At 42.5% G+C, this 26,058-nt stretch overlaps 1 protein-coding gene across 7 annotated transcripts in view; it reads right to left on the bottom strand.

The window, feature by feature from the left end:
- The window catches only part of ESRP1 (epithelial splicing regulatory protein 1), a 57,724-nt gene extending 33,807 nt beyond the window's left edge, over positions 1–23,917 (bottom strand). For 4 of the 7 annotated variants that reach the window (XM_032610638.1, XM_032610634.1, XM_032610636.1 and 1 more), the window contains exons 1-10: positions 23,549–23,821; positions 22,912–23,040; positions 21,538–21,651; positions 18,552–18,666; positions 6,824–6,922; positions 6,625–6,679; positions 5,219–5,329; positions 4,967–5,099; positions 4,815–4,857; positions 2,370–2,671 (exon numbers count right to left, since the gene is read on the bottom strand). In XM_032610638.1, the coding sequence (XP_032466529.1) occupies positions 2,370–2,671; positions 4,815–4,857; positions 4,967–5,099; positions 5,219–5,329; positions 6,625–6,679; positions 6,824–6,922; positions 18,552–18,666; positions 21,538–21,651; positions 22,912–23,040; positions 23,549–23,680 (1,233 nt within the window). In that variant the 5' untranslated portion in view covers positions 23,681–23,821. Of the gene's footprint in view, positions 1–2,369; positions 2,672–4,814; positions 4,858–4,966; positions 5,100–5,218; positions 5,330–6,624; positions 6,680–6,823; positions 6,923–18,551; positions 18,667–21,537; positions 21,652–22,911; positions 23,041–23,548 lie in introns of all 7 variants that reach the window. The other 3 variants (XM_032610635.1, XM_032610637.1, XM_032610640.1) reach the window with 2 other exon arrangements.
- Positions 23,918–26,058: the final 2,141 nt, after the last annotated feature.

Raw genomic sequence — 26,058 nt, 5'->3', positions numbered from 1 at the left:
TAGAATATGCCTACTAGTTGATAATACGAGGAGGTCCTTGTGCAAATGCCGTGTGTGGAATCCCCAGGATTTCTGAACCATTTACCACTGCAGCCTTTATCAGCTCATAACTAAAAATATAAGACAATCAATGAACTCCCCCCAAATTGCCCTAATTTCCTCACTCACACCCTGTCCAGTTGCTATCTGAATAAGAGGTGACAACAATCAAAGAGTAAACACAACACAGCCAAAGAGAAAGCAAGACTTTAAGAAACTATGCGAACAATTCAGACACAGTACAAACATTAGGGGGGAGAACACGAATAGAAAATAAATGTTATAAACAAACTTGGGACAGGAAATGGTCTAGCACCTACAGTGCCTGCCAAATAGGAGATCAGTAAAAAGTTATTGAATGAAGTGATTATTATTAATGAAAAGAAGACAGTGCAAAGTCTATGACTACTTCAACACTTATTAAATAAATTATTAGAGGTGGGAGGCTGGAAAGCGAAAGTTCACCCACACTCAAAACCACCTATGGCTGAGTCAAACAGAGAAAGCATACTCTACAACCAAACCAATTAATGTACAGTAGCCAAGGCTCTGTATGATTCTAGGGCATGATTTCCATGAAACTGTTCTTCGAAATAAAGATCTAAAATAAAAATCTCATTTTTCCCCTTTAGTTAGGGGTGTCTGAAGTCTAAAGCATGCTCAGCATACTTTAGAGATTCAGAATTTATGATACTCATTTTCAACAAAGTACAGAATTGTTTAAACTACAAGTATGCTCATAGCTTAGGGTTCAAGAATACCAGTACAGGGACTTCCCTCATGGTCCAGTGGTAAAGAATCCGCCTTCCAATGCAGGAGACATGGGTTCGATCCCTGGTCAGGAAACTAAGATCCCACATGCTGCAGGGCAACTAAGCTTGTGCGCCACAACTGCTGAGCCCGTGTGCCACAAAATACAGAGCCCACACACTCTGGAGCCTGCACGCCATAACTAGAGAGAGAAATCCTGCAAGCCACAACTACAGAGAAGCCTAAGCACTGCAACAAAGAACTGGCGAGCCACAACGAAGATCCCGCAAGCTGCAATGAAGACCCGACGCAGCCAAAAAAAAAAAAAAAAAAAAAAAACAGAAAAGAAATGAGTTGAAGAGCCATGTGAAACAGTCTATAGGATCTCAGGTGCAAAGGTAATACTAACTGACCCTTGAAGAGAAATGTTCAGTCAAGAAGAATAGCTGAAAGGTTTGAGACCCTACAGATGGTTTTACGCTTGGATCTTAGTGTGTTTTCAGGAGCTGACTGTCCCATCTGTGCCTCAAAAACAGCACTGAATTCTGAAAGGTAGTAACAGGACAAAAGGACAATTTGCACTGTCACCAGCAATATGGAGCTGATCAAGCCTTTTGGGAAATAAATTTGGCAAGACATTAAAGCCTTAAAAGCTCACACCATAGATCCAGTTCTAAAGAAATCAATGAGAAATTGACAGATAGGGACTTCCCTAGTGGCGTAGTGGTTAAGAATCCGCCTGCTAACGTAGGGGACACGGTTTGATCCCTGGTCTGGGAAGATCCCACATGCCGCGGAGCAACTAAGCCCGTGCACCACAACTACTGAGCCTGCTCTCTAGAGCCCGCAAGCCACAACTAATGAAGCCTGCGCACCTAGAGCCTGTGCTCCGCAACAAGAAAAGCCACCGCGATGAGAGACCCCGCGCACTGCGACGAAGAGTAGCCCCCGCTCACCACAATTAGAGAAAGCCCGCGCACAGCAACGAAGACCAACGCAGCCAAAAATAAAAATTAATTAAAAAAAGAAGAAATTGACAGACAAGCAGGTTTACCTAGAAATTTCTTCTGACAGAAAAAAACCCAACCCAAATGTACAATATAATTAATAAATAAATTATATGCCCCTGTGAGACATAGTATTAACTTAAAGATTAAAATTTTCAGACATGAGTAAACTTTTGAAACCGAATACAAAAGTATATCTACAGCAATATTCCAGTTATATAAAAACATAGTATTTTTTTGTGTGTATATTAACATAACAGTGGCTATCATTTGGTTACAGAATAGATATTTTTCATGCATTTATACTTCCTGTAATTTCCAAGTTTTATTTTAACACAATGAATAATGTATTATTTTCAGAAATAAAGAATAGGAACTATATTCAATACCTTGTAATAACTTATAATGGAAAAGAATCTGAAAAAGAATATATATATGTGTGTATAACTGAATCATTGCTGTATACCTGAAACATTGTAAATCAACTATACTTCAATTAAAGAATAAATTAATTTTTAAAAAAAGAAAGAATAGAAATAACGCAAAGCCACCAACATGCTCTTAAAAACCAACCTGCTGAACTTCAGCTGCTGTGCTCCTGAAGAGTTCAATGTATCTTTTACCCAACAAGTCCTTATGCTTCCTCAGTGCGTTCTGTGCATATTCCTCACAAGCAAAGAGGACAAAAGCGTCCCCTGTTGGCCTACCATCTGGGTACGTAACAAAGAGGATGCCTTCCTTGCCCCCAGTGATGGGGCAATGCTGTCCAAAGAAGGCCACCACTTCATCAGCTGTGGCCGTGAACGGGAGCCCCCGCATGCGGACAATGACTTGGTTTTCCTTGGAGAGAAACTGGGCTACCTCATTGGATGTACCTAGGGAACACAAATATCAGGAAGCACAGGGAGAAGTGGTTAAGACATCAACTTTACCAAATTTAAGAAACTAAAATTTTTGGCAATGTCTTTAATTCATAAGTCCCACACTCCCATACGAATTCATAATAACATCCCAGGAATCAGAATTCTCTTCCCATAAATTTAGAACTTTCCCCCTACCATTTTCATAAAATACCCCTGTTAATATAGGAAGGTAGCCATACAGTTACATCATGGACCAACCACCATATTCTTCTCAAGGAGAGGCAACTAGTCATGGTGGTTAAGGGCACAGGCCCTGGAATTAGAAATGTCTGGGTGCAACTGTGGCTTTACCATTTACCAAGCTATGACCTCAGCCAAGTTTAACCTCTGTATCATCTGTAAAATGGGAGTAAAACTACCTACCTCCTAAATTATGAGAATAAGTTATTACATAGAAAGCTCTTTAGTGATTTTTGGTATTATTTTCCTGATTACTTTTTATTAAGAAAGGTCCAAACATACTCGAGTAGAGAGAATAATGAATATACTTAGCAGCCAGTTTCAACATTTATCAACACTGCCAGACATAAAGCATTTTGTACACTGCTGCAGCAAAGACTCAAATATACATCCTTTACTAGTAACATTTTCCCCAAGCGCAAATTCTTATCATACTGCGCATATACCATGAAGTCCCAGGCACTGATGTGGACGTTAACTTTGCCATCTGCAATGTTATCTGCCATGGAACCTCAGGACCACAGCACCTCCAAATATACTTTATCCCCAACCAATATCAAACAATGGAAACACTATTAACCTTGAAGCTCTGAATTGGGAAGCCTTGGTTTATCTCAAGAAAAAAGTGCAAGAAATATACCAGCACATTGTATAAACAGGATATTATTACTACAAGTTTTACAGCTGCAAAGATTTTTATCAGGACTATATAATGAAGGGATATAAATGTTCTCTGTATTTAAGTGAAAATCACCTTAGTATATTTTGGCAATAGGTGTCAAAAGCCCCTTAAAAGGTCCACCCACATTCTCTGAATTAGCTATCCTAATTTTAGAGATTTATCCTAATGAGTGGCACATACAGAGATACAAAAATATTCACTGCAACATAAAGTGAAATGGAGGTAAGCTCTAAATGCCCAATAGGATTGTTTTTTAAAAAAATTATGGTACATATAATACTGTACAGCATTTAACATTTAAGAAATTTGAGTAGCATAAGAAGATATTCATAATATACTAAAAGGAGAAAGGAAGTTAAAACAGTATGAGCGGGGCTTCCCTGGTGGCGCAGTGGTTGAGGGTCCGCCTGCCAATGCAGGGGACAAGGGTTCGTGCCCCGGTCCAGGAGGATCCCACGTGCCGCGGAGCGGCTGGGCCCGTGAGCTATGGCCGCTGAGCCTGTGCATCCGGAGCCTGTGCTCCGTAGCGGGAGAGGCCACAGCAGTGAGAGGCCCGCGTACCACAAAAAAAAAAAAAAAAAAAAACAGTATGAGCAGAAAAATAGGAACTTACAGAGTAGGTACACATATAGAAAAACATCTGTTGGACAAACCACAGTTAACATTTTTTATGCATCTGTTATTTTTAGGTTATAAAGTTTTGAATCACTCAAGAATTAGATAATGACTTTATCTGTTCCCACTTCATTCTGACCGTATTACTACAAACACCATATATTCTAAAATACTAGAAGCCAGAATGCTACCATGTTCCCAGCCACTGATGAGTAAAGGAAGTTAAGAGAAAAACTAGAAGCAGATATGCAACAATTCCAGATATTCTGATATGGCTGTTTGAAAGTAGTTTTCAGACCATTTAATTTCTTTCATGAACTACTCTTTCCCTTTGTACACGACTTTATATGACCCTTTGACCTTTGTATAGCACTATTTTTAATGGCTATTTAACTACGGTTGGTTGACTCAAGCCTTAGGGCAAGCGTTACACATTACACTGACACTACTGGATATTTCTTCCTCCTATTAAGAAAAAAAAAAGTCAACTTTTATGTTTCATTGGGAATAAAATGACCCTATTTATCTACCATTCATGACCCTATTTATCTACCTCTGCTATATAGGTAAAATTTTAGATTCTTGTTATTATAGCCACATTATATAAAAGGTACTCACCGCCAGCAATTTTAAGAAAATCTTCACCTGTTGCTTTGTAAACCTAAGAAAAGAAAGGGAAATTAAATACAGTTTCTGAGCCTTCTGATGCGAACATTCATTCAAGATGCCAGGGTGGTCAGGGTGTCACATGTCAGGTTGTGAGCACATACCTCAATGTACCGGGTCCCCATGTGATGTTTGTGCCTCTGGAGTGCTAGGTCTCTGTGCTCCTCACTCACAAACCGAACCAGAGCTTCTCCGTTCCTTCGACCCTGGGCATTCAGACAAAGTGCTGCACCTCCCCTTTGAAATTAACAGAACAGAAAGCAATAGAAAAAGAAACAAACAGTGAGGAGAAAATGACAGAAAATCTATTATCCCTTTAGGATTGTTCAATAAAATAGAGATTAAGGAAAACCAACTTGGCAATATTGAGTCCTTTGAAGAATCTTGCAATATCTTGATCCGAAGACTGCCACGGCAAACCTCGTGCCCTGACTACCGTGTTGTCGTCAATAAGTTCCATCTTGCTGCTGCGGATTCAAGCAAAACGTCAGGCTGCATGATTAATGCTAGGCAGCCTGACCTATTACCCCCCCAGAAGACAACTGGCCTATTTACACTTGAGGTATTATTTCTTTGGAGTTCAGACAGACTTGTAGTACTGCCCAACTTACTTCATAACCTCAAAAATTATCTGGGCACAGTTCAAAGTATTCTTTAGGTGGTTTACTATACAGAGGCAACTGCCCATGCCAGTTCAGCACAGCTTGCTCACCCAGCAAACCACCTATCAGCTGAGTTGCTGCTTCCTTGTTCTCAAAAGAACGCAGCGACGATTCACAGGAAGTAAAGTTCTCCCAATACTCTCATGGCCTGTAAGTTCGTACAGCCGAGAAGGATGGGTTTAAATTCCTTCTCTGATCTGGCTAGTACACCAGTGGGGTTTAAATCCAGTTTGACAGCAAAACTTAAGATCCACCTAAAGCTGGTAATTAACCCACATGGGTAATGTGTGCACATGGTAAGAAGTCTGCCATTACAATATCTCCCCTATCAAACAGGGAGGCATCACAGAGAGCGTTTATGGAAATGCTTGGGAGTTCCCACACCTTAATGAGTCATTTGTAAATCACCTATTCTATATTTTGACACCTTCTGATGTTCTATTCCTCTCATGTTTATGTTTTCAGTACTCCTAGGACATTTCCTAATGAGTCACTTTCTCCACAACTAAATAGGCCTCAACATCTCTCTTATGGGCAAACATGTCAGAAGTTTCTGTTCACTTCAGGCACCGAGCAATCTCATGAAATTCACTGCAGTGATTTACAAACTTAAATAGGTCTACTTGTGATCACAAACAGAGATACCACCATTTCATACTTCTCCCCAGTTACTTCCTTTGCTTTAAAGTAGGAGCTGATAGAACATACTTAAAACTATCTCAGTAAAAACCTTGTGAACTCTTTTAAAGCCTATGATATTTTCCTTTGGAAGTTTTCCAGTGAGGATGGACAGTTCAGAGAGGCTAAAATCAGAATCGCAGACACAAACAACACAAACTTATGATGTACCTAAAGACACAAACACAACACAAACACAAACCTAAAGTCATAGTGACTAAGGATACAAATATTTCATTAAATGTTAATCCCAACATCCAAGCTTACTTTAAAATACAATCTTCTTTAACGAATGACCTATTATTTAAAAATGGATACCCAAAAGGTTTAGTAAAGTTACTAAAATATAACAGGAGTTAAATATCACAATATGAATAAAAACACACTAAAAGGCTCAAATGGAATAGTATGCAAGTACTTACCAAGTGCCACTTTCAAATTTGTAATTTACTCTTTCTGGATCTGAAAACCTGTGATCTAGAATGAGAACATACAAGTCATCATTTTAGCTATCAGGGAGACAAAGCCGAGGGGGAGGGTGGTGGCGATTCAGAAGTATAGGCGAGGGAAAGTAGATGGGATCAGATACTAGGCCCGCATTGTTACAACACCAATACTTACTATAAGGGTCTGAAATCATTGCTAAAATTATATTTCCCATATCTTCAACTTGACAGGCTCCATACCGGGAGGCTGAATTATTCTTCTCGAAATTTAAACCTGGGAGATTAAGTTAAGGAAACATTTTGGGGAGGTAAAATGAGGTTGCTTTTACCCAAAATTAAACTCTCAACGGAGCCAAGAAGCCAAGTAAAATGCATCTAGACTGACAATTCTTTGAAATCTCGGATTAGCTGCTTCCCATCAGTCTGGACTTCACCCAGGCTTCCTGAAGTGTCCAATCGCCCTATTGGGCTAAGATGGCCAAATCAATCCTGTCCTGAGGATTACCAGGAATAAAATGTTTATTGAGTGGTAGCAAATGCATGAATATTGAGCACTTTAGCGTCAAACCATGAAGCGTACAACAAAGTTAACAGAATTCCCACCCTGTCTTTACAACACACACAAGGCAATGACCATGCTGACTTAAAGTTACAGTTACATCCTTCAAGACCACAAGGGATTAAACGACTTTTTTAAGCCTAATGTTCAAAACACTTCAGATTACTGAAAACATGTCTATGACTCCATTTTTATCCAGAACTCCCTTCTAGAAGATTTTTGGAACCCCATAACACACCCATCTTGGATGACCGCAAATGCTTGTCCTTTTAGAGTAGATGTGTAGAAACGGTTCAAGCACTCAGAGACAACAATGGCTAATGTAGCTTTTGATTAAGTGAGTACACTGTTTGGGTAAGCCAGGAAACATGGCTTTTAAAGAAATGCATGGCTCAAGTTGGGTTTGAGGGTGCAACCAGAAGAGATTTCCATCAAGTTTTGCATAAGTTTTATAATGTAGTACAATGCACGTAACAAATAATACTATGGGACTCTATCTTTTCTCGAGTTTAAAATGAAAACAGCCATCTGAGTGGTGGTTATTAAGATGTTTGCCTTATTTTATAAAAATGTTTCCTGACTGGTATTTTGTAAGAAGGGTAAAATGTGAAGACAAATATTAAGAAAAAGTCGGTAGGTACTATTTTACTGCAAACAAAAAGGATACAATATAAAAACAACTCAGAGATTTCTCCCCACCAAGAATTATAGCCAGTCTTCTGAATGAGTAATATTCTATTCTCAATTCAAAATTCCTTTCTATTTCATCCCCACAGCTTCCTCTTGTCTTTCTCCAGTAAAGAGACATGCTAAGCCAATTCATTTGTGTGTCATCTCTCAACCGGTTACATTTCTCTGTAATTAAATATGCTGCATGTAGAAAGGCAGCCATATGTTCCTTGGCAAATTACTTAACCCCACGAAACTTCAGCTTATCTGTAAAGCCAAAGCTGTGATAATCTTTACCTCCCTGGGCTCTTGTGAAGACTAAATGAGATAAAACAAGCCCAGGACACAACGCAGGCATTTAATATGTGATGCTCTCCCCGCTCTTCCTAGAACCCTCAGGTGATCAACTTCCATAACTTATGATAATCACACTTTAAGAGGGTCACATTTATGACTAAAAAATCTGAACTCACCAGATGCCTATTTGTATGCTCACAGGATAATCATCAAGCTAAAATGGTGGATAATTTCTGCATTTCCCCCTGCAGTCCCGCCCTTTACATCAATCATCTAGTGATGAAATAAATGTGCTCCCCACTGAGGGATTAGAAAATCAATCCCAAGAGATGTTCAAGCAACAGAGCAATGACCACTGACTGGGGTCATTAAAATGATTTTCCTTGGGAAGCTGTGCTATAAAGTATTTATTAATTCAGCGCCATTTTCAAAGAACATAATGATAGGACAGAAAAACTGGAGCCAAAGGATGAAGATGCTTTACGGAGACAACTGCCCTAAGTTTTCTGGGGAGATGGGAGGGACTTTATGGATCCTTACAGAACTAAGGAAGAAGAGCTGTGACTAGCCATAGTTTATCATGTAAACTCTGCCACCAAATGTCTGGAACCCTGCAACTCTAATAACACTTTCAGCCTTATAAGGGCGTACAGTGAAGTAAAGAGAAACATATCCAAGAAATGGAGACCAATGCCATTGTATAAGCCAGTGTTCCTCAACCTCAGCATTAGTGGCACATAGGGCAGATAATTTTTTGTTGGGGGGTGGGGCAGTGTCCTGTGTACTATAGGATTTTTAGTAGCATGCTGACCTCTACCTACCTCCAGTAATAACAATTAAAAATGTCTCCAGGGCTCCCCTAGTGGCGCAGTGGTTGAGAGTCCGCCTGCTGATGCAGGGGAGGCGGGTTCGTGCCCCGGTCCGGGAAGATTCCACATGCTGCGGAGCGGCTGGGCCCGTGAGCCATGGCCGCTGGGACCGCGCGTCCGGATGGGAGAGGCCACAACAGTGAGAGGCCCGCATACAGCAAACAAACAAACAGAAACAAAACAAAACAAAATGTCTCCAGACATTGTCAAATATCCCCAGGTGGGTAAAACCCTGCCCAGGTTGAGAACCGCAGGTATAAGCCAACATCTCCCAAGAGTGGCAACTTAACCCCTTACCATCTATTGATTCAGAGACAACTTCTACATGTAGGAGACCATTACTAGATAGAAATTTTGAAGAAATCTGACCAAGGAAACACTGCATAAGGACCAACCTGATGCTGTGGCAAAACCCCTGTCAGCAGAGACACACACACACACACACACACACACACACACACTCATGCAAGCACGCATACCCTACACCATAAGGAACATGGATGAAAACACAGCAAGAGTCAATCCTTGATCCTCACCCTATTTTTGTGCAGCCCAGAGAAAAGTATGGCTTTTTTTAAAGGATTGTAAAGAAAGAATGAGCAGAGACTGTACGTGGCCTGCAAAAAACTAAAACATTGACTCTTTAGCTCTTTACTGAAGGGCTAAAGAGGAATGAAAATTGCCGAAAATAGAGAATGCCACAGGAATGTTTGCCACATCGTAACTTTCTATCCCAAAACAGAATCTTGGGGAAAAATTAAGCTTTGAAGGAACTGGAAACTATATTCAATTCAAACCAGTTTTTTCTCCTCTATCAATGACAAGAGGCATAAACTTTCTCACCTTTGCTCAGGTAACTCCCCTATAAAACCGTCTTATCTTCTTAACCAAATTAGACCATGGATCACTCCCACTCAGCACCAAAGTCTTCCCTGACTGCTCTAGGTCACAACCATCAAGTTAAGAGTTGATTAGATACTATTCCTATACAATATTACTCCCTTCAACTGTATTATGCATTTCCTGAGCACAGGTCCGCTTTCCTCTGATCTCTTTCCATCAACCACAGCACCTATTACTTCTAAGACTCTACTGACATAATGATGGCATTTACTACACACCATTTTGTGCCAAACACTGTCTATTTCCTTCTATTTTTGCAGTAGCCCTGCCAGGTAGATAACAGTAAAACCAAACAGTTGAAACTAGGATTGAGAGAAGTTCTGTAACTCATTCAAGTTTCCCAGCTCTGATTTGACAATGTGTCTGTAATTCCCTGCACCAAGATAAGAAGTTTTGCTTAATTAGCTTTGTTTTGAGCAATAGTTTTTGAGAAGCTTTCTAAATGTACGATATGAAAGCCAAGTGAAAAAGCAACAACGTAAAGTATCCTGTCTCTGTAGAATAGATTTGTAGCTGAAGATTTTACTGAAGTCTACTTTTTAAATTAAGAATATGTTCTAGGGCTTCCCTGGTGGCGCAGTGGTTGAGAGGCCGCCTGCCGATGCAGGGGACGCGGGTTCGTGCCCCGGTCCGGGAAGATCCCACATGCCGCGGAGCGGCTGGGCCCGTGAGCCATGGCCGCTGAGCCTGCGCGTCTGGAGCCTGTGCTCCGCAACGGGAGAGGCCACGACGGTGAGAGGCCCGCGTAACGCATAAAAAAAAAAAAAAAAAAAAAAAAGAATATGTTCTAGACATTTGGCTAACTTGGTCCCACGTAACACGTCCCAACATGTTTCCCTTCAAGTCATCACACACCAGGAAGATCAGCAGCTCTAAGCTCCCAGCAACTTTTAAAAGTCACCCAACCTCCTGCATGCCCAAACCGCCCACCCACTCACACCACTGTCTTTGGAAGATTCATTCAGTTTTTCATAATTCTTACCAGAATGTACCATGAACAACAAATAAACGGGAGTGAGAAGAAACTTTTAGTACCAATTCTTTCTCCTATCAATTTATAATTCTATATTGCATTACTTGCTGCACGTCTGATCTTGAGAGAAGCAAAGATGAATCTGTGCCTCCTGATTTATGGTTGTCATGCGACTTAGTCATCCTGCCCTTGAGGCAGCCACAACAGCACCAACAGGCTTAGCCAGCTTTGCAATGAGAAACGCCATGAGGAAACGAGGAAGAGTAAAGCCAGACATGGTGGGAACAAAATGAGCATGTCAGGATACAACTGAGCAAATTGCTGCATTTACACAGAACTTAGAGAAGTCCTGAGACTTCGCTTATAGTTGAACAGAAGGAACGTTTCCTTAGTGCCACAAAGTCCACCAATATTAACTTATCCATTCAAAAGAAGTTACCTTTTCTGACTGCGGAAAATGGACACATTTGGTTTCAGAACACTCAGTTTTCCCAGGTAAATAACCTCTCTTTAAAAGTAAGTTCTTAGTTTCTATCTAAAAGAAGCACACATAGGGGGCTTCCCTGGTGGTCCAGTGGTTAAGAATCCACCTTCCAGTGCAGAGGATACAGGTTCAATCCCTGGTTGGGGGACTAAGATCCCACATAGGGCATCTGAGCCCACACGCCGCAGGGCAACAGGGCACAGGGCAACTGAGCCCATACGCCGCAACGACTGAGCCCTCAAGCCACAACTAGGGAGCCCGTGTGCCACAACTACTGAGCCCGTGTGCCACAACTACTGAGCCTGCACACTCTGGAGCCCACACACCATACCTAGAGAGAAGCCTGTACACTGCAACTAGAGAAGATCCCACGTGCCACAACTAAGATCCAATGCAGCCAAAATAAATAAAGAAAAATTTTAAAGTAAATAAAAATAGGGCTTCCCTGGTGGCACAGTGGTTGAAAGTCCGCCTGCCGATGCAGGGCACATGGGTTCCTGCCCCGGTCCGGGAAGATCCCACATGCCGTGGAGCGGCTGCGCCCGTGAACCATGGCCGCTGAGCCTGCGCGTCCTGAGCCTGTTGCTCCGCAACGGGAGAGGCCACGACAGTGAGAGGCCTGCGTACCGCATGCATGCATGCATGCATGCATAAATAAATAAATAAATAAAAGAAGCACCATATAAAAATACATTGTGGAGCAATTAAGTTTAAACTACGTTAAAATTGCATCCCAATTCAAAATTCCAACTCAAAGCCATTTTTCATTGCCATTAAACACTGCCCCGTCCCCCCAACACAACAAGTTTGTTTCTTCCCGTTCTACCCTGTTTACTTTTTTTATAAGTTTTATAACACAACTGCCCATATTGCCAGGCATTTTTCAATAAAATTCCTATGCTAAAGGAACAAAGGAATAGCAAGCATAAAATGTCACAAGAAAAGTTGAAATCGTGCTCCAACTAAGAACTGAATTTCCTACAATTATGTGAAGGAAAAACCAGAAAGTGATAAATTACCCTTATAGGAGTTGTATAATTTACAAAACAGATTCTAGGGACTTTTGCAGCGGTCCAGTGGTTAGGACTCCATGCTTCCACTGCAGGGGGAAGGGTTTGACCCCTAGTAGGGGAACTAAGATCCCTCAAACCTGCCGCATGGCCAAATAAATAAAATAATAAAAAACAGGTTCTATAAATAACCTGCTATATTTTAAAATGAGCTTTGAAAGAAGCAAATCAAGAATGCCAGTGTAGGGACTTCCCCAGTGGTGCAGTGGTTGGGAGTCCGCCTGCCAATGCAGGGTACGCAGGCTTGATCCCTGGTGCGGGAGGAGCCCACATGCCGCGGAGCTACGAAGCCCGTGTGCCACAACTGCTGAGCCTGCACTCTAAAGCCCATGAGCCACAACCACAACTCCTGAAGCCCGCATGCCTAGAGCCTGTGCTCTGCAACAAGAGAAGCCACGGCAATGAGAAGCCCACGCACAGCAACGAAGAGTAGCCCCCGCTCGCCACGGCTAGAGAAAGCCCGCATGGAGCAACGAAGACCCAACGCAGCCAAAAATAAATAAATAAATAAATATTTAAAAAAAAAAAAAAAGAATGCCAGTGTAAAAGAATGTAACTAAGAGCCAAAGCAACAAAAACTTTCTTTATACCAGTAATAAATGCTGGGGAATCTAAAACCATAGTTTTAACTCTATTCCTCAGAAGCTTACTCTTTCCAAGAGGGGGAAAAACAAACAAAAAAAGCGAGATCCATCCTACCAAATATTACTTCAGGAGGTATTATTGTTAACAAAGCGCAAAACTGACAAGTCAATTATACCTCCGAAGAAATAAGGTAGAAGTAGGAACTAATGCAAAAAAAAAAAAAAAAAAAAAAAATAAAAATTTCTACTTTAGAAAAAGACATTTATATGGCATAAATAAATTAGGAAAGGGAGACTCCATGATAATGTCTTCCAAAGCCTTCTAAACCAAAAAAACTATCCTGGAATTCCGAAACTCACATTTTAAAAGTAAATTATTTTATAATCAAAACAAACCACACAAAATTAACATAACAACTCTGAGTGCTGGCCAAGAATATACAGTATTTCTAGTCACCTAACGTATTACAGACCACATACCAGAGTATTCGCCAGTTTAGCTCACATCACACCGATGTGGTGCCAAAGATCATTTCTTCCCCCCTCTAGCCAACAAGGTCAACTACTAACCCAACTTAACTGTACACTTGGTGATAGTTAAAATCCCTTTCATACGCAGAAAGGTGCCAAGGAGGATTCAGCATCTGCCTCCACTTTCTAAGAGCAATGAAGGTTTTGCGACTGCAAAGGCCCAGTTCAACTAGTCATAACAAATAAGCACATAAGTGCAGAATGAACCACACTCGCACACACTATTTTTACATATGGAGAAGCTAAACCCTGAAGCTTACCTGTACTAACATGTAGCTGATGTTTTAAAAGATCTATAACCAGTCTCACGAAAGATTAGAAAAAAATTCTTCAGGCCTAAGATAGTTTAGATAAGGTCTTAAATGAATAAGGAAGTCCTTTCAGAGTCTTTGGCGGATGGCTTTCTTCTTTGGAGACATGCTACAACCCAGTCAACGCTGGAGAGCACACAGTAGGGCAGGCAGTGGCTGAGTGGTTGCGATGTACTAGCTCATTATTCCTTGCAGTAGTTATGCCCATTTTAAGATGGGAAAACTGGGGCTGAGAGGTACAGTAAATTCATCCCCAGTAAATCTGACTCCAGAGCTCGTGTTCTTAACCACTCTGCTAGTAAGCCTATTATCTCCATCTTTAATATATGGGAAAAACTTGCCCTCGTCACTGTGTCAGTAGCACGCCCACAGAAACACATATCGTATACCCCCAACAAGAAGTGGTGAAACACAAACACAGGGAAAGACACACACACCCCTACTAACACTTGGATGGGTAGACAAGAGTGGTTTAGTGATTTTTTTTTTGCCCTGTTAATGGAAAGCTACACTAGTGAAACGGCATATGCTCATAATATCAAACAGCACATATGGATGCAATACCCTACAACTAGATTGAAATTTTACAAAATTAACTTCCCTTTTCTCCTGAATAGTTTAGTCTCAGGAAACATAGACTATAAATTTATAAGGGAGATAATCTATTTAAATAGCCAACCCCACCCTCAGATAATCTTTATAAATTCTAGAATATTATCCCCTAGTTAACAAGCAGACTGTTTGCAGTCAGACTCAGGTTCAAATGCTGACACTTCTAACTTAAGATAAAATCTCTAAGCCTCAGTTTCCCTAGCTATGAAAAGGGGGCAATACCTCCTCCACTGGGCTCTTGGGAGGCTACTGATGGGATTAATAGTAAGCACCCAGTTGATAGACAGTTCTCTTCTTTCACCTGCTCTCTGGACAAGGCCATACTTCATTTAAAATGAGTTCTTAGTAAAGGCTTGGCAAAATGAAATAAACACAACGGCAGAGGTCTTGATCAAGGAGAATAAATCAGCTCATGAGTTACAAAGCTAACAAAAAATAGGTTAAGAAACCAGGAGGAAGTAATTCCATCCAATACCGTTGGGGGAAATAGGTTTGTTTTTTTTAAAAAAACAGATAAGTCATTATACAAATAGCCTCATAATCAAAATGTACTTTCAGCAGGGGACAACTAGCATTAATTTCCCCAAGGGACCTATGATAAATTTCTTCCTTAAAAAAAAAAATCACATGGGCCCCAATTCCTATCATCACACCCTCACCACCTCACATGATTAAGTAAAAAGCTTACAAAATGCCACCCACAGTTCACCTGCTAAATGAGGTCTTCTTTCCAGCTAGGACTGCATAACTCAAAGCAGGTAACAAAACTGCAGCTGGAATAACTCAGAGAGGATCAACTCTAACACCAGAAATGGTTTTAGAACCAACACAAGGACAAAAGAGGAAAATATGTGCTAAAATAAGAACGAAGACTGCATTCAAGAAATGCCTAAACCTTTTCTTTTATCAAAGTGGTCATACTACTTCATTTACATAGCACCCACGGTTCACAAAGCTTTCACTGGGGACTACCTGAGATAAAAGTGAGGCTTGGAGAAGGCCAGTAACTTTCCCAAGGAAGCAAAGCTGCAAATTCTTACTTGTTCCTTTCTGTGGGTTGGCAAGAGCCTCTCTCCCTCCCCCGCTGGTTACCTGGTGGAACAGGTAATCCCTCTGGAGCAAATGACTCTCCATCTACTTGGCAAAACCATCAAGGATGCGTAATGAGTACCTTTATGTTTCCAAATCCTGTGCCATTTCCATATTAGAAAGGAAAATGTTTAGTGGTCTGAGAATTGGACAGCTCTTTAGTTCAGACATTGTAGAAATCCTCTGCACAGTCAAATTTGGTATGATTGTCTTTGACCTGAGGAATTAGTTTGATGGCCTAGTCAGGGAAATAATGAATCCTCTGACTAAGAGACATAAAGTAATTGATCACAGCAGCAGTATAAAACAAAAACCACAGAAAGGCTTAATAACATTTCTTACCTGTTAAATGGGAAAGAAGTATGCAAATAAAACCCTAATAAAAACATTTAAGATTAAAATCCACTTTGGGGGGAATTCCCTGGCAGTCTAGTGGTTAGGACTCCACTCTTGCACTGCAAGGGCCATGGGATCCTTCCCTGGTCGGGGAACTAAGATCCCCACATTCCATACGGTGTGGCCAAAAACAAAAACAAAAAATCCACTTTTTGATTGGCAATAAAACTAAAAAAGCTAAGACTTCCAATGTAAGTCCAAAGAAACTAGGCTAAAATTAGGCTGTTTTAAAATAAACAGAAAAATTCCCTAATTTTTCAATGAATGCATTACTTAATGGTCATGAGATCCTTCCTCAAATGTCAGGTGTTATATGGCTGAAATGAAGCCCAGCTTAGCTTTATTCACAATTCACCTGTTTACTGTAGTCAAATATTTCTGATTTTCCTCTCCATGGTACTTGAAAAAAAACTGCCAACAAACAGTTATAGAGCTAGGATGAAAAGGAATGACAGAAAAAATAATCAGCATAGCTTACCCATTCACCTTAGGTCACCTTTAAGGTCAGACAGTGCAAAAACTATATAAAAGTATATAGTACTTTTTAAAAGTACGTATATATTGTGCAGATAATACAGCATAGAGCAAGTAAAAAGCCCACGTTACCATACTGAAGATGTTTACTAATAACCCCAAATCACATATACGTGAAGCTCTTAAGAAGAAACCAAGGAGAAAAAAAATAGGTAACCTTTTAACAAGCTCTCTGAACTGTGAACACATTGAGAAAACCGAAATACCTAAATATAAGAACCTCTTATTTGTAGCTATGGAAATTTTTACTAATATCTGACCTACAATTACTAGGGAAAGATTTTCTTTGCTAAAAGAGAAAACAGAGCAGTCAGGATAAACGGTTCTTAATATACTGTCTTTCCTACTCAAGTTGTCTTTTTCTAAATTAACTTATTACACTTTCCCTTCAATACCTACTAACACTTTGCCAGAATTTTTCGTTCTCTGTTTTGTACCAGCACATTAAATGGTTTAGCATTTGCTATAGATGGGATTGTGTCCCTCCCCAAAATTCATGTGTTTAAGCACTAACCCCCAATGTGACTGTATCTGGGGATAGAGTACTTAGGAGGCAATTAAAGTTAAATGAGGCCATAAGGAAGGAGGCTTAATCTGTTAGGCCTGTGGCCTTATAAAAAGAGGAAAAGAAAGATACCTCTCCCAACACTCCTGGCCATGCCACTCCCCCTACCCGCCATTTGAGACACAGAGAAGAGGCAGCTATCTGAAAGCCAGCAAGAGCCCTCACCAGAAGTCAACCATGCTGCCACCCTGATCTTGGACTTCCCATACTCCAGAACTGTGAGAAAATAAATATCTGTTGCTAATAAACCACCCAGTCTATGGTATTTGTTATGGCAGCCTGAGCTAATTCATAGAGCATTTAAACCAACAAAACACATAGCAAGTTTTTCTACTGTCCCAACCTTCTAATGAAACTCTTGTAAGAATTCACTCAAATGCGCTTATTCTACCCTTCTCCTGGCACTGCTGGAAGCTAAACCAGTAATTAACTAATAGCTAAATCAGCTACACCAAAATTCTAGCTACCTACTTCCAAGAAGGCAAATAAAATGGGTTTGATCTGTTTATAAATGGCTAGGAAAAATATCCAAACAACGTTTTACATCAAGAAATTTTGAAATAAAACAAAAATCAAGCTTTAGCACCTGAAAATGGATGAGAAATTTTTAGAATAAACATCTATACCCCCACGTTCATGAAAATAACTTGAATCTGACTTCATGATGATTCTCATAGTGGCTTTGGGCGAGTCCCCAACACTTCTATTACTCAGTGTTACATCTGATATGTTAGCACATGACCCTTATTAGTTAGCACTTTAAAGACTTACTGGATGAAAGATGATGGGTCATTCATGACAAGATTTGTGATTATAAAATTTACTTTTACAACACGTAATGCATCAGATATATTTTCTTGGTTATGAAAGAATTTGGGATAAAATCTCAGCTTCATTTTATCATCTCAAAAGATGGCTTGTAATAATTACCACAATCTACATGTATTTGACAAACCCAGAGAAGGTTACAACGGGTGCCAATGAACAGCTGTTTGTCAAGAGTATACATCCAAACTTTAAAAAAATTTTATCCATTCAAAACAAGATGAAATAAACCCTAAAACCAAGATAATCAAGAACAAGTGGCCTTAGAATTGGCAAAGAATGTGGTCTTCACCACATTCGTTTATCAATTTATCAATTTTATCATTTATCAATTCATCAACTGAAAAAACAAAACCACTCCCACAATCCAAAATTGAATTCTATTTTAGATGTGTTCACCTAACAAAAATCCATGTCTAAATCCATCTAAAACACTATTCAAATTCAGTAAATTATAACTACTTTGAAAGATGCCAGTAATCACACCATTTCTCCTAGCACAGTAGACAAATTTTGGACAAGTCAATTTTCATACACTGTCAAAGTTAAAAATGTTTTAAAGTTTCTTGAATTGTCATTGTTTTCTGGAGCTGTCTTTTCAAATGATTCCTGGGTCATCACTTAAAGGATACACTCTGTCATTGCCGCAACATCCAGTTTATCAATATCAGGTGAACCAGGGCAACACTTCTTAAACTCTTTCCGAAGATCAAAAAAGGAATAGAAGCATTCAGGCAATAATACATTCTGAGGAGGGACAAGGTAGACACTGTTAACTAGATAAATTTAGTTCAGTGATTCCCTAATGATTGGGAACCTAAGAATTGAATGTAAGTATATTTTACCACAATTTAAAAAAATATTTTTAAATTAAACATTAGAGTGTCTTCATTTTCTGTTACAGTATTACATCCTACATAAAAGTCTCACGGAAGAAAAATTCATCTTATTTTAAGGCAATAGATTATACGTTTGTGCTCCATTATGTATTCCATTCAAAACAGTTCTGAAGCTATAAAACATTTGGGCTACTATATTTTCTGTTTGATAACATTATGTACTTTGTCTAGCCATAATTATTTTAGACCATCTGTGTTTTCACGCAGCAGTATTAACCCTCTCAGTTTTCATACAGATGCATATGTTTACAATACATATCTAGACATAGGATTCTATGTGTTTATCAAAACTGAGTTTTCTATTAAAACCTAGTAGTTTAAAATACTGGATTCTAATAATACATATTCTGTGTATTAAAATTAGATTACGACAGTGAATTCCTGATTACCTGAAGAGGATTGTTTTTGTGCCAAATTATAGTCCCACATTAGTTTTCCTGACTGTTATTATTTTGGCTAAACCTGAGAACTCAAATTACACTTAAAAAAATATATATCACAAATCTCAACGGCAAAGGAGAAGGTGCTACCAGTCGTTCTTAGCTATTAGCATCACTCTTGTGGTAATTAAACAAAGCTCAACTGTCAGAGCAAATATTATACTATTATGTCACTTTTTTTTCCTGAAAAAAAAAAATCCTCATTGAATAATTTTCAAAATTTAATTTTGTTACACTGAATTTAGATTTTTTTTTTAAATTTCAAGATAATTTGTATTCACTTATGGGGAATTTGTACATTATAAAGTCAAGGAAATAAATACTTTTTAATGTTTGTGACCCATAATATTTAAGTAATAATGTCTCTATATAAATTTCCTTTATTGGATTCTATTAGTTGTGACCTGCTCACGCTATATTTGAAATAGGTATCACTACATCATGGTGACATTTTCCAAAACAGTTACCAAAAGAACTGTGAATCTTCAAGATTACCTACAAAAATGCTTATGTGAAAGCTGTTTATAATGACAATAACTCAAATGTCCAACAATGTTTGGTTTCAATAGGTATATCCATTTAAAATACTGAATATTTTATTTACTGCTTACGAAGGATACAAATGTTATATTAAATTTAAAGTAGGCTAAAATGTTTGTGTAGTATGCATGCTCCTTGTAAAAGTAAGGCTTTTCTACAGCTCTGAAAGAATACATTCAACTATGCTCACATTCAAAAAACCACTTTAATGTTTTCTGACTGGAAGGATTATTTTCTTTTATGTTTTACCATTTCCTTATTTTTCTGTAATGAATAGAATTATTTTCATAATGCTACTAAATTAATTGTTTTAGTTTTCTTTATCAAAATCCTAATAGAAGTGGCTCAGGAAAATGTCTCAATTTTTCTCTGGAGGTTTTCCCACATCTAAAGCAGTGTACCTAAAATAACAAAAACAGCTGTTTTCCTCCAGCCCAATAGGGAAGGATTAAGTTTTATCCCTTACATGAGTTTGAGGGGAAAAAAAATTCTCATATATATCTATTTCTAGATTAAGGGTATAGCAATTTGTCTAGCATTTAATTAATAAAATATACTCCCCCCTTTTCATCAAATAATTACTAAGGTTAATGTAAAAAGGAGTGTTTTCTTCAAGCCTCCAAATATAGGAACTTGAGTTTCTCCTTAAGACTTTTAAAATTGTCATTATACATTTCGTTCATTTCTTCCCTTTTCCCTATTGGAGTAAAAAGAAAGAAAATCTGCACTGACTACTCACTTATGACATCAAATGCCAGGCTAAACTTTTCATTGCAAGACTTATCTCACAAAGTTTCCTTAAAAATATTTTACTTCCATCTTTTCAAGTTCAGTATCTGCCTACCACAATAAAAAGTTACAGCTCTAATTAATTAAGTTGATAAGATCAACTATATTAGCAATGATTGATTACACTGGGTCTGCTGTCTGTGCTCACCATTTTTTCTCAGCCCCTCAGTATTCTTCCCAGAGAGAGAAATCACATCTACAGTAAGATAGTATTTTTCTCGTTTCATACTCTTTTCCATACCAGAAAGATAAGTAAAGGTAAAAGATGGGGGTGACCCTATTGTTTTGATACAAAATTCAATCAGTTTTGAACATTTACTTCAAGTCACACAAAGTACAGCATGCTATAATTAACATTTCACTAGTTATACGGTTAAGTCAGAGTACAAAACTTTTTAATGAAATTATTAGAATTGCAATTTAAAAGTTTTAATTGGATTTCTCTTTGCTCTTTCCTTTCTAGGATAAGGCACACAGACGGGAATATTACAATGTATTAAAATACAGTTCTACCTACTTGTAGTTAGTTTAAATGTCAAAAATTCAGCTAATATGCTTTGGAAAAGAGAGAATGTCAAGCATCTCAAAAACTTGACATAAACAAAAAGGAAATTTTATTAAGTCACCAAAGGGTATCTATACAATTACTGTAATCTCAAACATCTCTATGAAAGTGTTGTGACCTTTTTATTGTGGTAAAATATACATAACACAATATTTACCATTTTAACCATTTGTAAGTGTACAATTCAGTGGCATTAAGCACATCCGCACTGTTGTGCAACCATCCCCACCATCCCTTTGTCATCTTCTCAAACAAATTCTGTACCCATGAAATACTAACTCCTCATACGCATATTTTTAAAATGGAGAAACTTGGATAAACCATTTTTTAAGCCTCCAGTCACCCCTAAGGTCCAATCGTTTTTTCGAGAAGCCAGCGCTCTTACCTTCTTGGAAGCCTCAGGATGCAGGATTTGCCTGACATGAAGCTGCCCATCAGTACAGAGACAGAAGGAGGTTCCTACCCCAATATTCAGTTCATTGCTCACTGACTGGTTAAACTGAAAAGAACAAAACACACCCAGGGATGCAATGGATGCAGGATTTACAAACTCTGAAAAGTGGCCCCACTTGGTTATAACCTGAGAAAACCGCGCTAACTGCTGTGAAGAACACCAGTGCTGGGGGCAACATTAGAAAGACTCCGTTCCCACAAACTGTGTAGCTGCCTTTATATAGGTAGCTTTCCAGTCAATCCTCAGTTTACGTACAGGAGAATTTAGTAAATGCATTCTTCCTCCCGTTCAACACCCACCGCCTTCTATTTTTGTGATAAATCCATTCGAGACTTTTAAGTCAGAGGTCTCATTTCATCAGCAAGTTGCCTTCTGATTACATCATTCTCTGGCGCTACTTTTTTTTATGTTAGGATGTTCTAGACTTAAGAAAGATGTCAGTTTCTGATACGAATGTGGGTAATGTGTATACAGACCTCTGGAAAATCTAGTAATACGTTTCCTGTAACACACCACAGAAATGATAACGTTCCCCTATAATTCGCAACTCCTGTGCTAGGGCAGAAGCCGTGAGAGCGCCGGACACGCACCTGTGCACAGGTGTTTAGCGCCCCGCCCTATCCGCAATCCAGTACCCGTCGGCACCCTGGAGCAGCCGGTTTTTAGGTCACCTCAATCCCAGTAAGGGGATTCCACTACTTTCACGGTGACCCAAGGAGCAGCCTCACATGTCCGGGTCTGCAAACCCTCCCGGCGCTAGGACCAAGGCCACTAAAGAAGTAAGCGGAACCGGAACCGGGCCTTTGGGAGTTCAGGAGCCTAAACCCAAGCAGGCTCCTTCAGGTTCCCACCCAGCTGGGGCCGCCTCCAGCACGCCACAGCTCGTCTACCCCACAGCGCCCCCTGTCCCAGGGCTGAGCTGCAGACCCAAACCCGGCAGAGGGCTGGCGGGTCTGGGGTTTGGGGTCTGGGGCTGGAGTTGGAGCTGGAGCGCTAGGATTCAAACTCCGCTCATCACTCGACTGGTAAAACTCGGCAGATTCTCTGGCCCCAGGAATAATTCAGGAAGCAACTCGAAAGCTAGCAAGTTTTGGCCCAAAGACCCTGGGGGGCTGGGAGGCGAAAAGGAGCAGCGACCTCCTCGCAGAAGGTCCACCAGGGGCTGCAAGCCCGGGTCTTGTCCCCTCGCTCCGGGGACACGAGTGGACCGCCCGGCGAGGGCGTGGGACCTGATAGAGTTGGGCTGGCTTGGAGGGACGCCCGGGTGGCTAAGATGGGGTGGGCGGCGCGGCCCAGGGCTGTCACCTGTCGGAGGGCTTGGTCCAGCTGCGGCGCCGAGGACAGGCTCTCGGCGTCGATCTTAGTTTCTTCTTTACAATCCTCCGTCAGCTCCAACTGATCCGGTCTAACTAGTACTTCGTGCAACTGTCCCACCTCCGAGGGAGAAAATTAGGGGTCAGTTTTCCCTTCCTCAGCTTGGGAACCTCTACCTTCGCTCTCCTTCCTTGCTCCCCTGCTGGGGCGGCCCACACCTCTCGACGGGTCTGGCCTCAGAATCAAAGCTCACTTGTCGCCAGCGGCTCCAGTGGCCGAGAGGTCGTCGCAGCCCAGCCCCCAGCCCCACCCCCACCCGGATCAGGTCCGAAAGGCCCTGGAAGTGAGCACTTGGGCCCCCAAGGATCCCACCCCGCCTTCCCGGGGCGTCCCCCGTCCGGTAGAGAGCATGGCTTGGCGGCCCCCGGCCTCCCCACCTGGGCCAGATTTTGGAGGACTGAAACGGTTCCAAGGCGGTTGGCCAAGAGGTTTGGTTTTATTCTGGATTCTCTAGGCCCCGGGTCCAGCCTCCCAAGTGGGCAAACAAGAGCACTTGTTTACCGACTCCCCAAACTTTTACAAGCTCTTGCCCCACTCCTATCATTTGGACAGAAACGTGGATAAATACCTTCTTGTTGGCCAGATCCACGACTTTCCATAACAGCAGGATCAGCTCCTTCTCATCCGATCCCAGCTTGGCCCCGGTGGCCCCAGCAGTGATTCCAAAAAGCACCACCAAGTAATCCGGAGACGCCGTCATGACGATAGGTGGGGAGGGGGAGAAGGGGGGTCGGGAGGCGGTGAGGTGAGGTGGAAGTGAGAACGAGGAAACCTGTGCTAAAACCTCTTCTAAGAGAAAAAGAAAGAGCGACCACCACCCCCCCCCTCGCCGCCGCTGGTGCAAAAGGCGGTAACCAACCACCCAAGCCCACACCTGGCCCGAGCTCCACACCCAGGGCAGGAAGGGGGGTGAGAAGGAGGGCGGAGGAGGCCTGCCCTTTTTGTATTCAATTGCCCGTGCGTCTATGCAAAAAGCCTGGAGCTGGGCTGCACCCGCGGGAGGCGCGCGCAATGGCTGAAAGCTTTTCTGTTTTGGGATGTGGCTCTACCTGCCCGCCCCTTCCCCCTCCCCCACGTGGTGCAGGTAGGAGACACCTGGCGGCGCCTGCCCATTGGCTCCTTCAAACCACGACGTGGCAGCGGTGGGGGAGGAGGCCGCCCGGGGGAAAGGGGAGGAGGGGGCGGGAGACAATGGCTGGACGATTGGAGAGGGGAGGGCAAGAAGGGAGGAGGGGGAGACGCGAGGGGCGGGGAAGAGGCGGTTGCCACCCAGAGGGTAGCCGAGGCCGCACGGGAAAAGGGTGAGGGGTAAAGGGCACACAGGGACGGGTTATCCATTTGGAAGTAGCCGAACTGTTGGGGTCTTGGGGAAATGCCGGCTGTGGGGAGCGAAGCCGGAGGTCCTAAAGGGTCAAGAGAAAAGGCCTGGCGCGGAGAGGCGAAAGGAGGCCAGAGGTGTGGCTCAGGTGCGGAGCTACCCAGGGCGCGGCGCCCCGAGAGGGCGAACCACCGGAGGGAGGGACCGGCCAACGGCAGCCGGGAGGTGGCGGGAGCACTTGCCAAGCACCGGAAAAGCCTCTCCCGAGCCCAACACACCTTGAAGTGCAAACAGCAAGCGAAACCCTTGGGGCCCTCCCCCTCTCCGGGCGTCCGCTCCTCCAAACCCCGAGGTACTGTCCACCTTGGGAAGTGAAACCCCCCGCGCGCGGCTGAGCGGAACTCGCGGGACTGGACGCCCAGCCACCAAGGGACGCCCAAGGCCTCAGCTGCGACGCGCAAAGCAGCAGGGGGTCGCCCGTGAGGAAGTTCAGGCACAATGGAACCCACGCCCTTTTCTCTCAACTACTCCCTTAATTGCTACTCCTTGTTTGGTCCTGGCTTCTAGCTCGAGACTGGAGCCTCCTCCGGGGCAGGGGCCCACTTCCTTTGATTTGCCCTGGGCCCTAAGTGAAATGTATCTACAGTACCGTACCTAATGTTTTCCTAAATCAGGCCAAAGCCAGATTTTTCCACAGGTCCCCGCTCTGATCTCCCGCCCTCTACCTCATACCTTCTTCTTTGTACTTCTGTGTCGATTTGGCCAAGTTCCCGAGCGGTCTCCCTACCTAGCGCAGTTAGATCTGCCCAGGGGCCTGAGCGCCCACCTCCGCCCCCTACCCACCGCCCCCATCGTCCTGCCACCAAGTCGGACGGCAGTGTGGTGGGTCCTGTTGACATTTTCGAGAGAAAAGCGCTAGAGATGAAGTTTCTTCGGCTTTTATATTTGAAAGTGATCTCTTCTTGGGAACACAATTCCGTCTGAAGTATTACTAATTCGGCTCCAGGTGTCCAGCCCTTTATTCCTGAGGTGAAAACGGGCAACCAGACACCTATCACGCCAGTAACCCACTCCAGGTGCAAATCTGAGAACCTTTCAGGACGCATGTCGGGGGAAGCTGGAGATGCGGCTTTCCTGAGGCGGAGGAAGCGCGGACTGCGTGGGGAGGTGGCGGAAGGGTTTTAGGAGTCTGAGGCCGACGGCGCCGCGCTTCCTGGCTGGAGAGGGTGCTGGCTACGACGGTCGCGGCACAGGTAGCGCAGCTCGCGTCCCCAGAGAGCGGGAGAAGGCCGGTTTCTACCAGGGCCAGGAAGCTTTGCAAGGGCCCACGAGGGTGCTGGGTACCACCCTCCCTCGTCCGCAGCTGGAGTTCCACAGTCGCGTGCTTTCGGCTCCTGGACTTCAGGGTGCGGGGGCCGGAAAGAGCCCCCCGCCGCCCCTCAGCTAGCTCGCAGCTGCGGCCCCGCCTAGTCCTCGTGTCTCCCAGCCACCCTCCCGGGCCCGCAGGCGCCGCGGGGGCAGGGGCTGGGCGCGGAACGAGGCAGGGAGGGACCTGGAAAAACCACCCAGATTGCATTGCAGTGGGCGAGGCCGCCGGAGGAGCCGTTTCCCCAGAGCCATCTCCCCGCGGGGCTTTCTCGGTGCGCGACTGATTCCCAGGTGCTCGGCTCTGCCGGGCGCCGGAGGTACCGCCGCGCAGGGGCGCGAGACCAGGTGCGTGGTCCCCGCGGGGCGGTCAGGCCCCACACCGGGCGGGAGAC

The sequence above is a fragment of the Phocoena sinus genome, chromosome 17, assembly GCF_008692025.1.
Source record: "Phocoena sinus isolate mPhoSin1 chromosome 17, mPhoSin1.pri, whole genome shotgun sequence".
Lineage (NCBI taxonomy): Eukaryota > Metazoa > Chordata > Mammalia > Artiodactyla > Phocoenidae > Phocoena > Phocoena sinus.
Note: the sequence above shows the minus strand (reverse complement) of the source record. Positions and strands in the feature narration are given on the sequence as shown.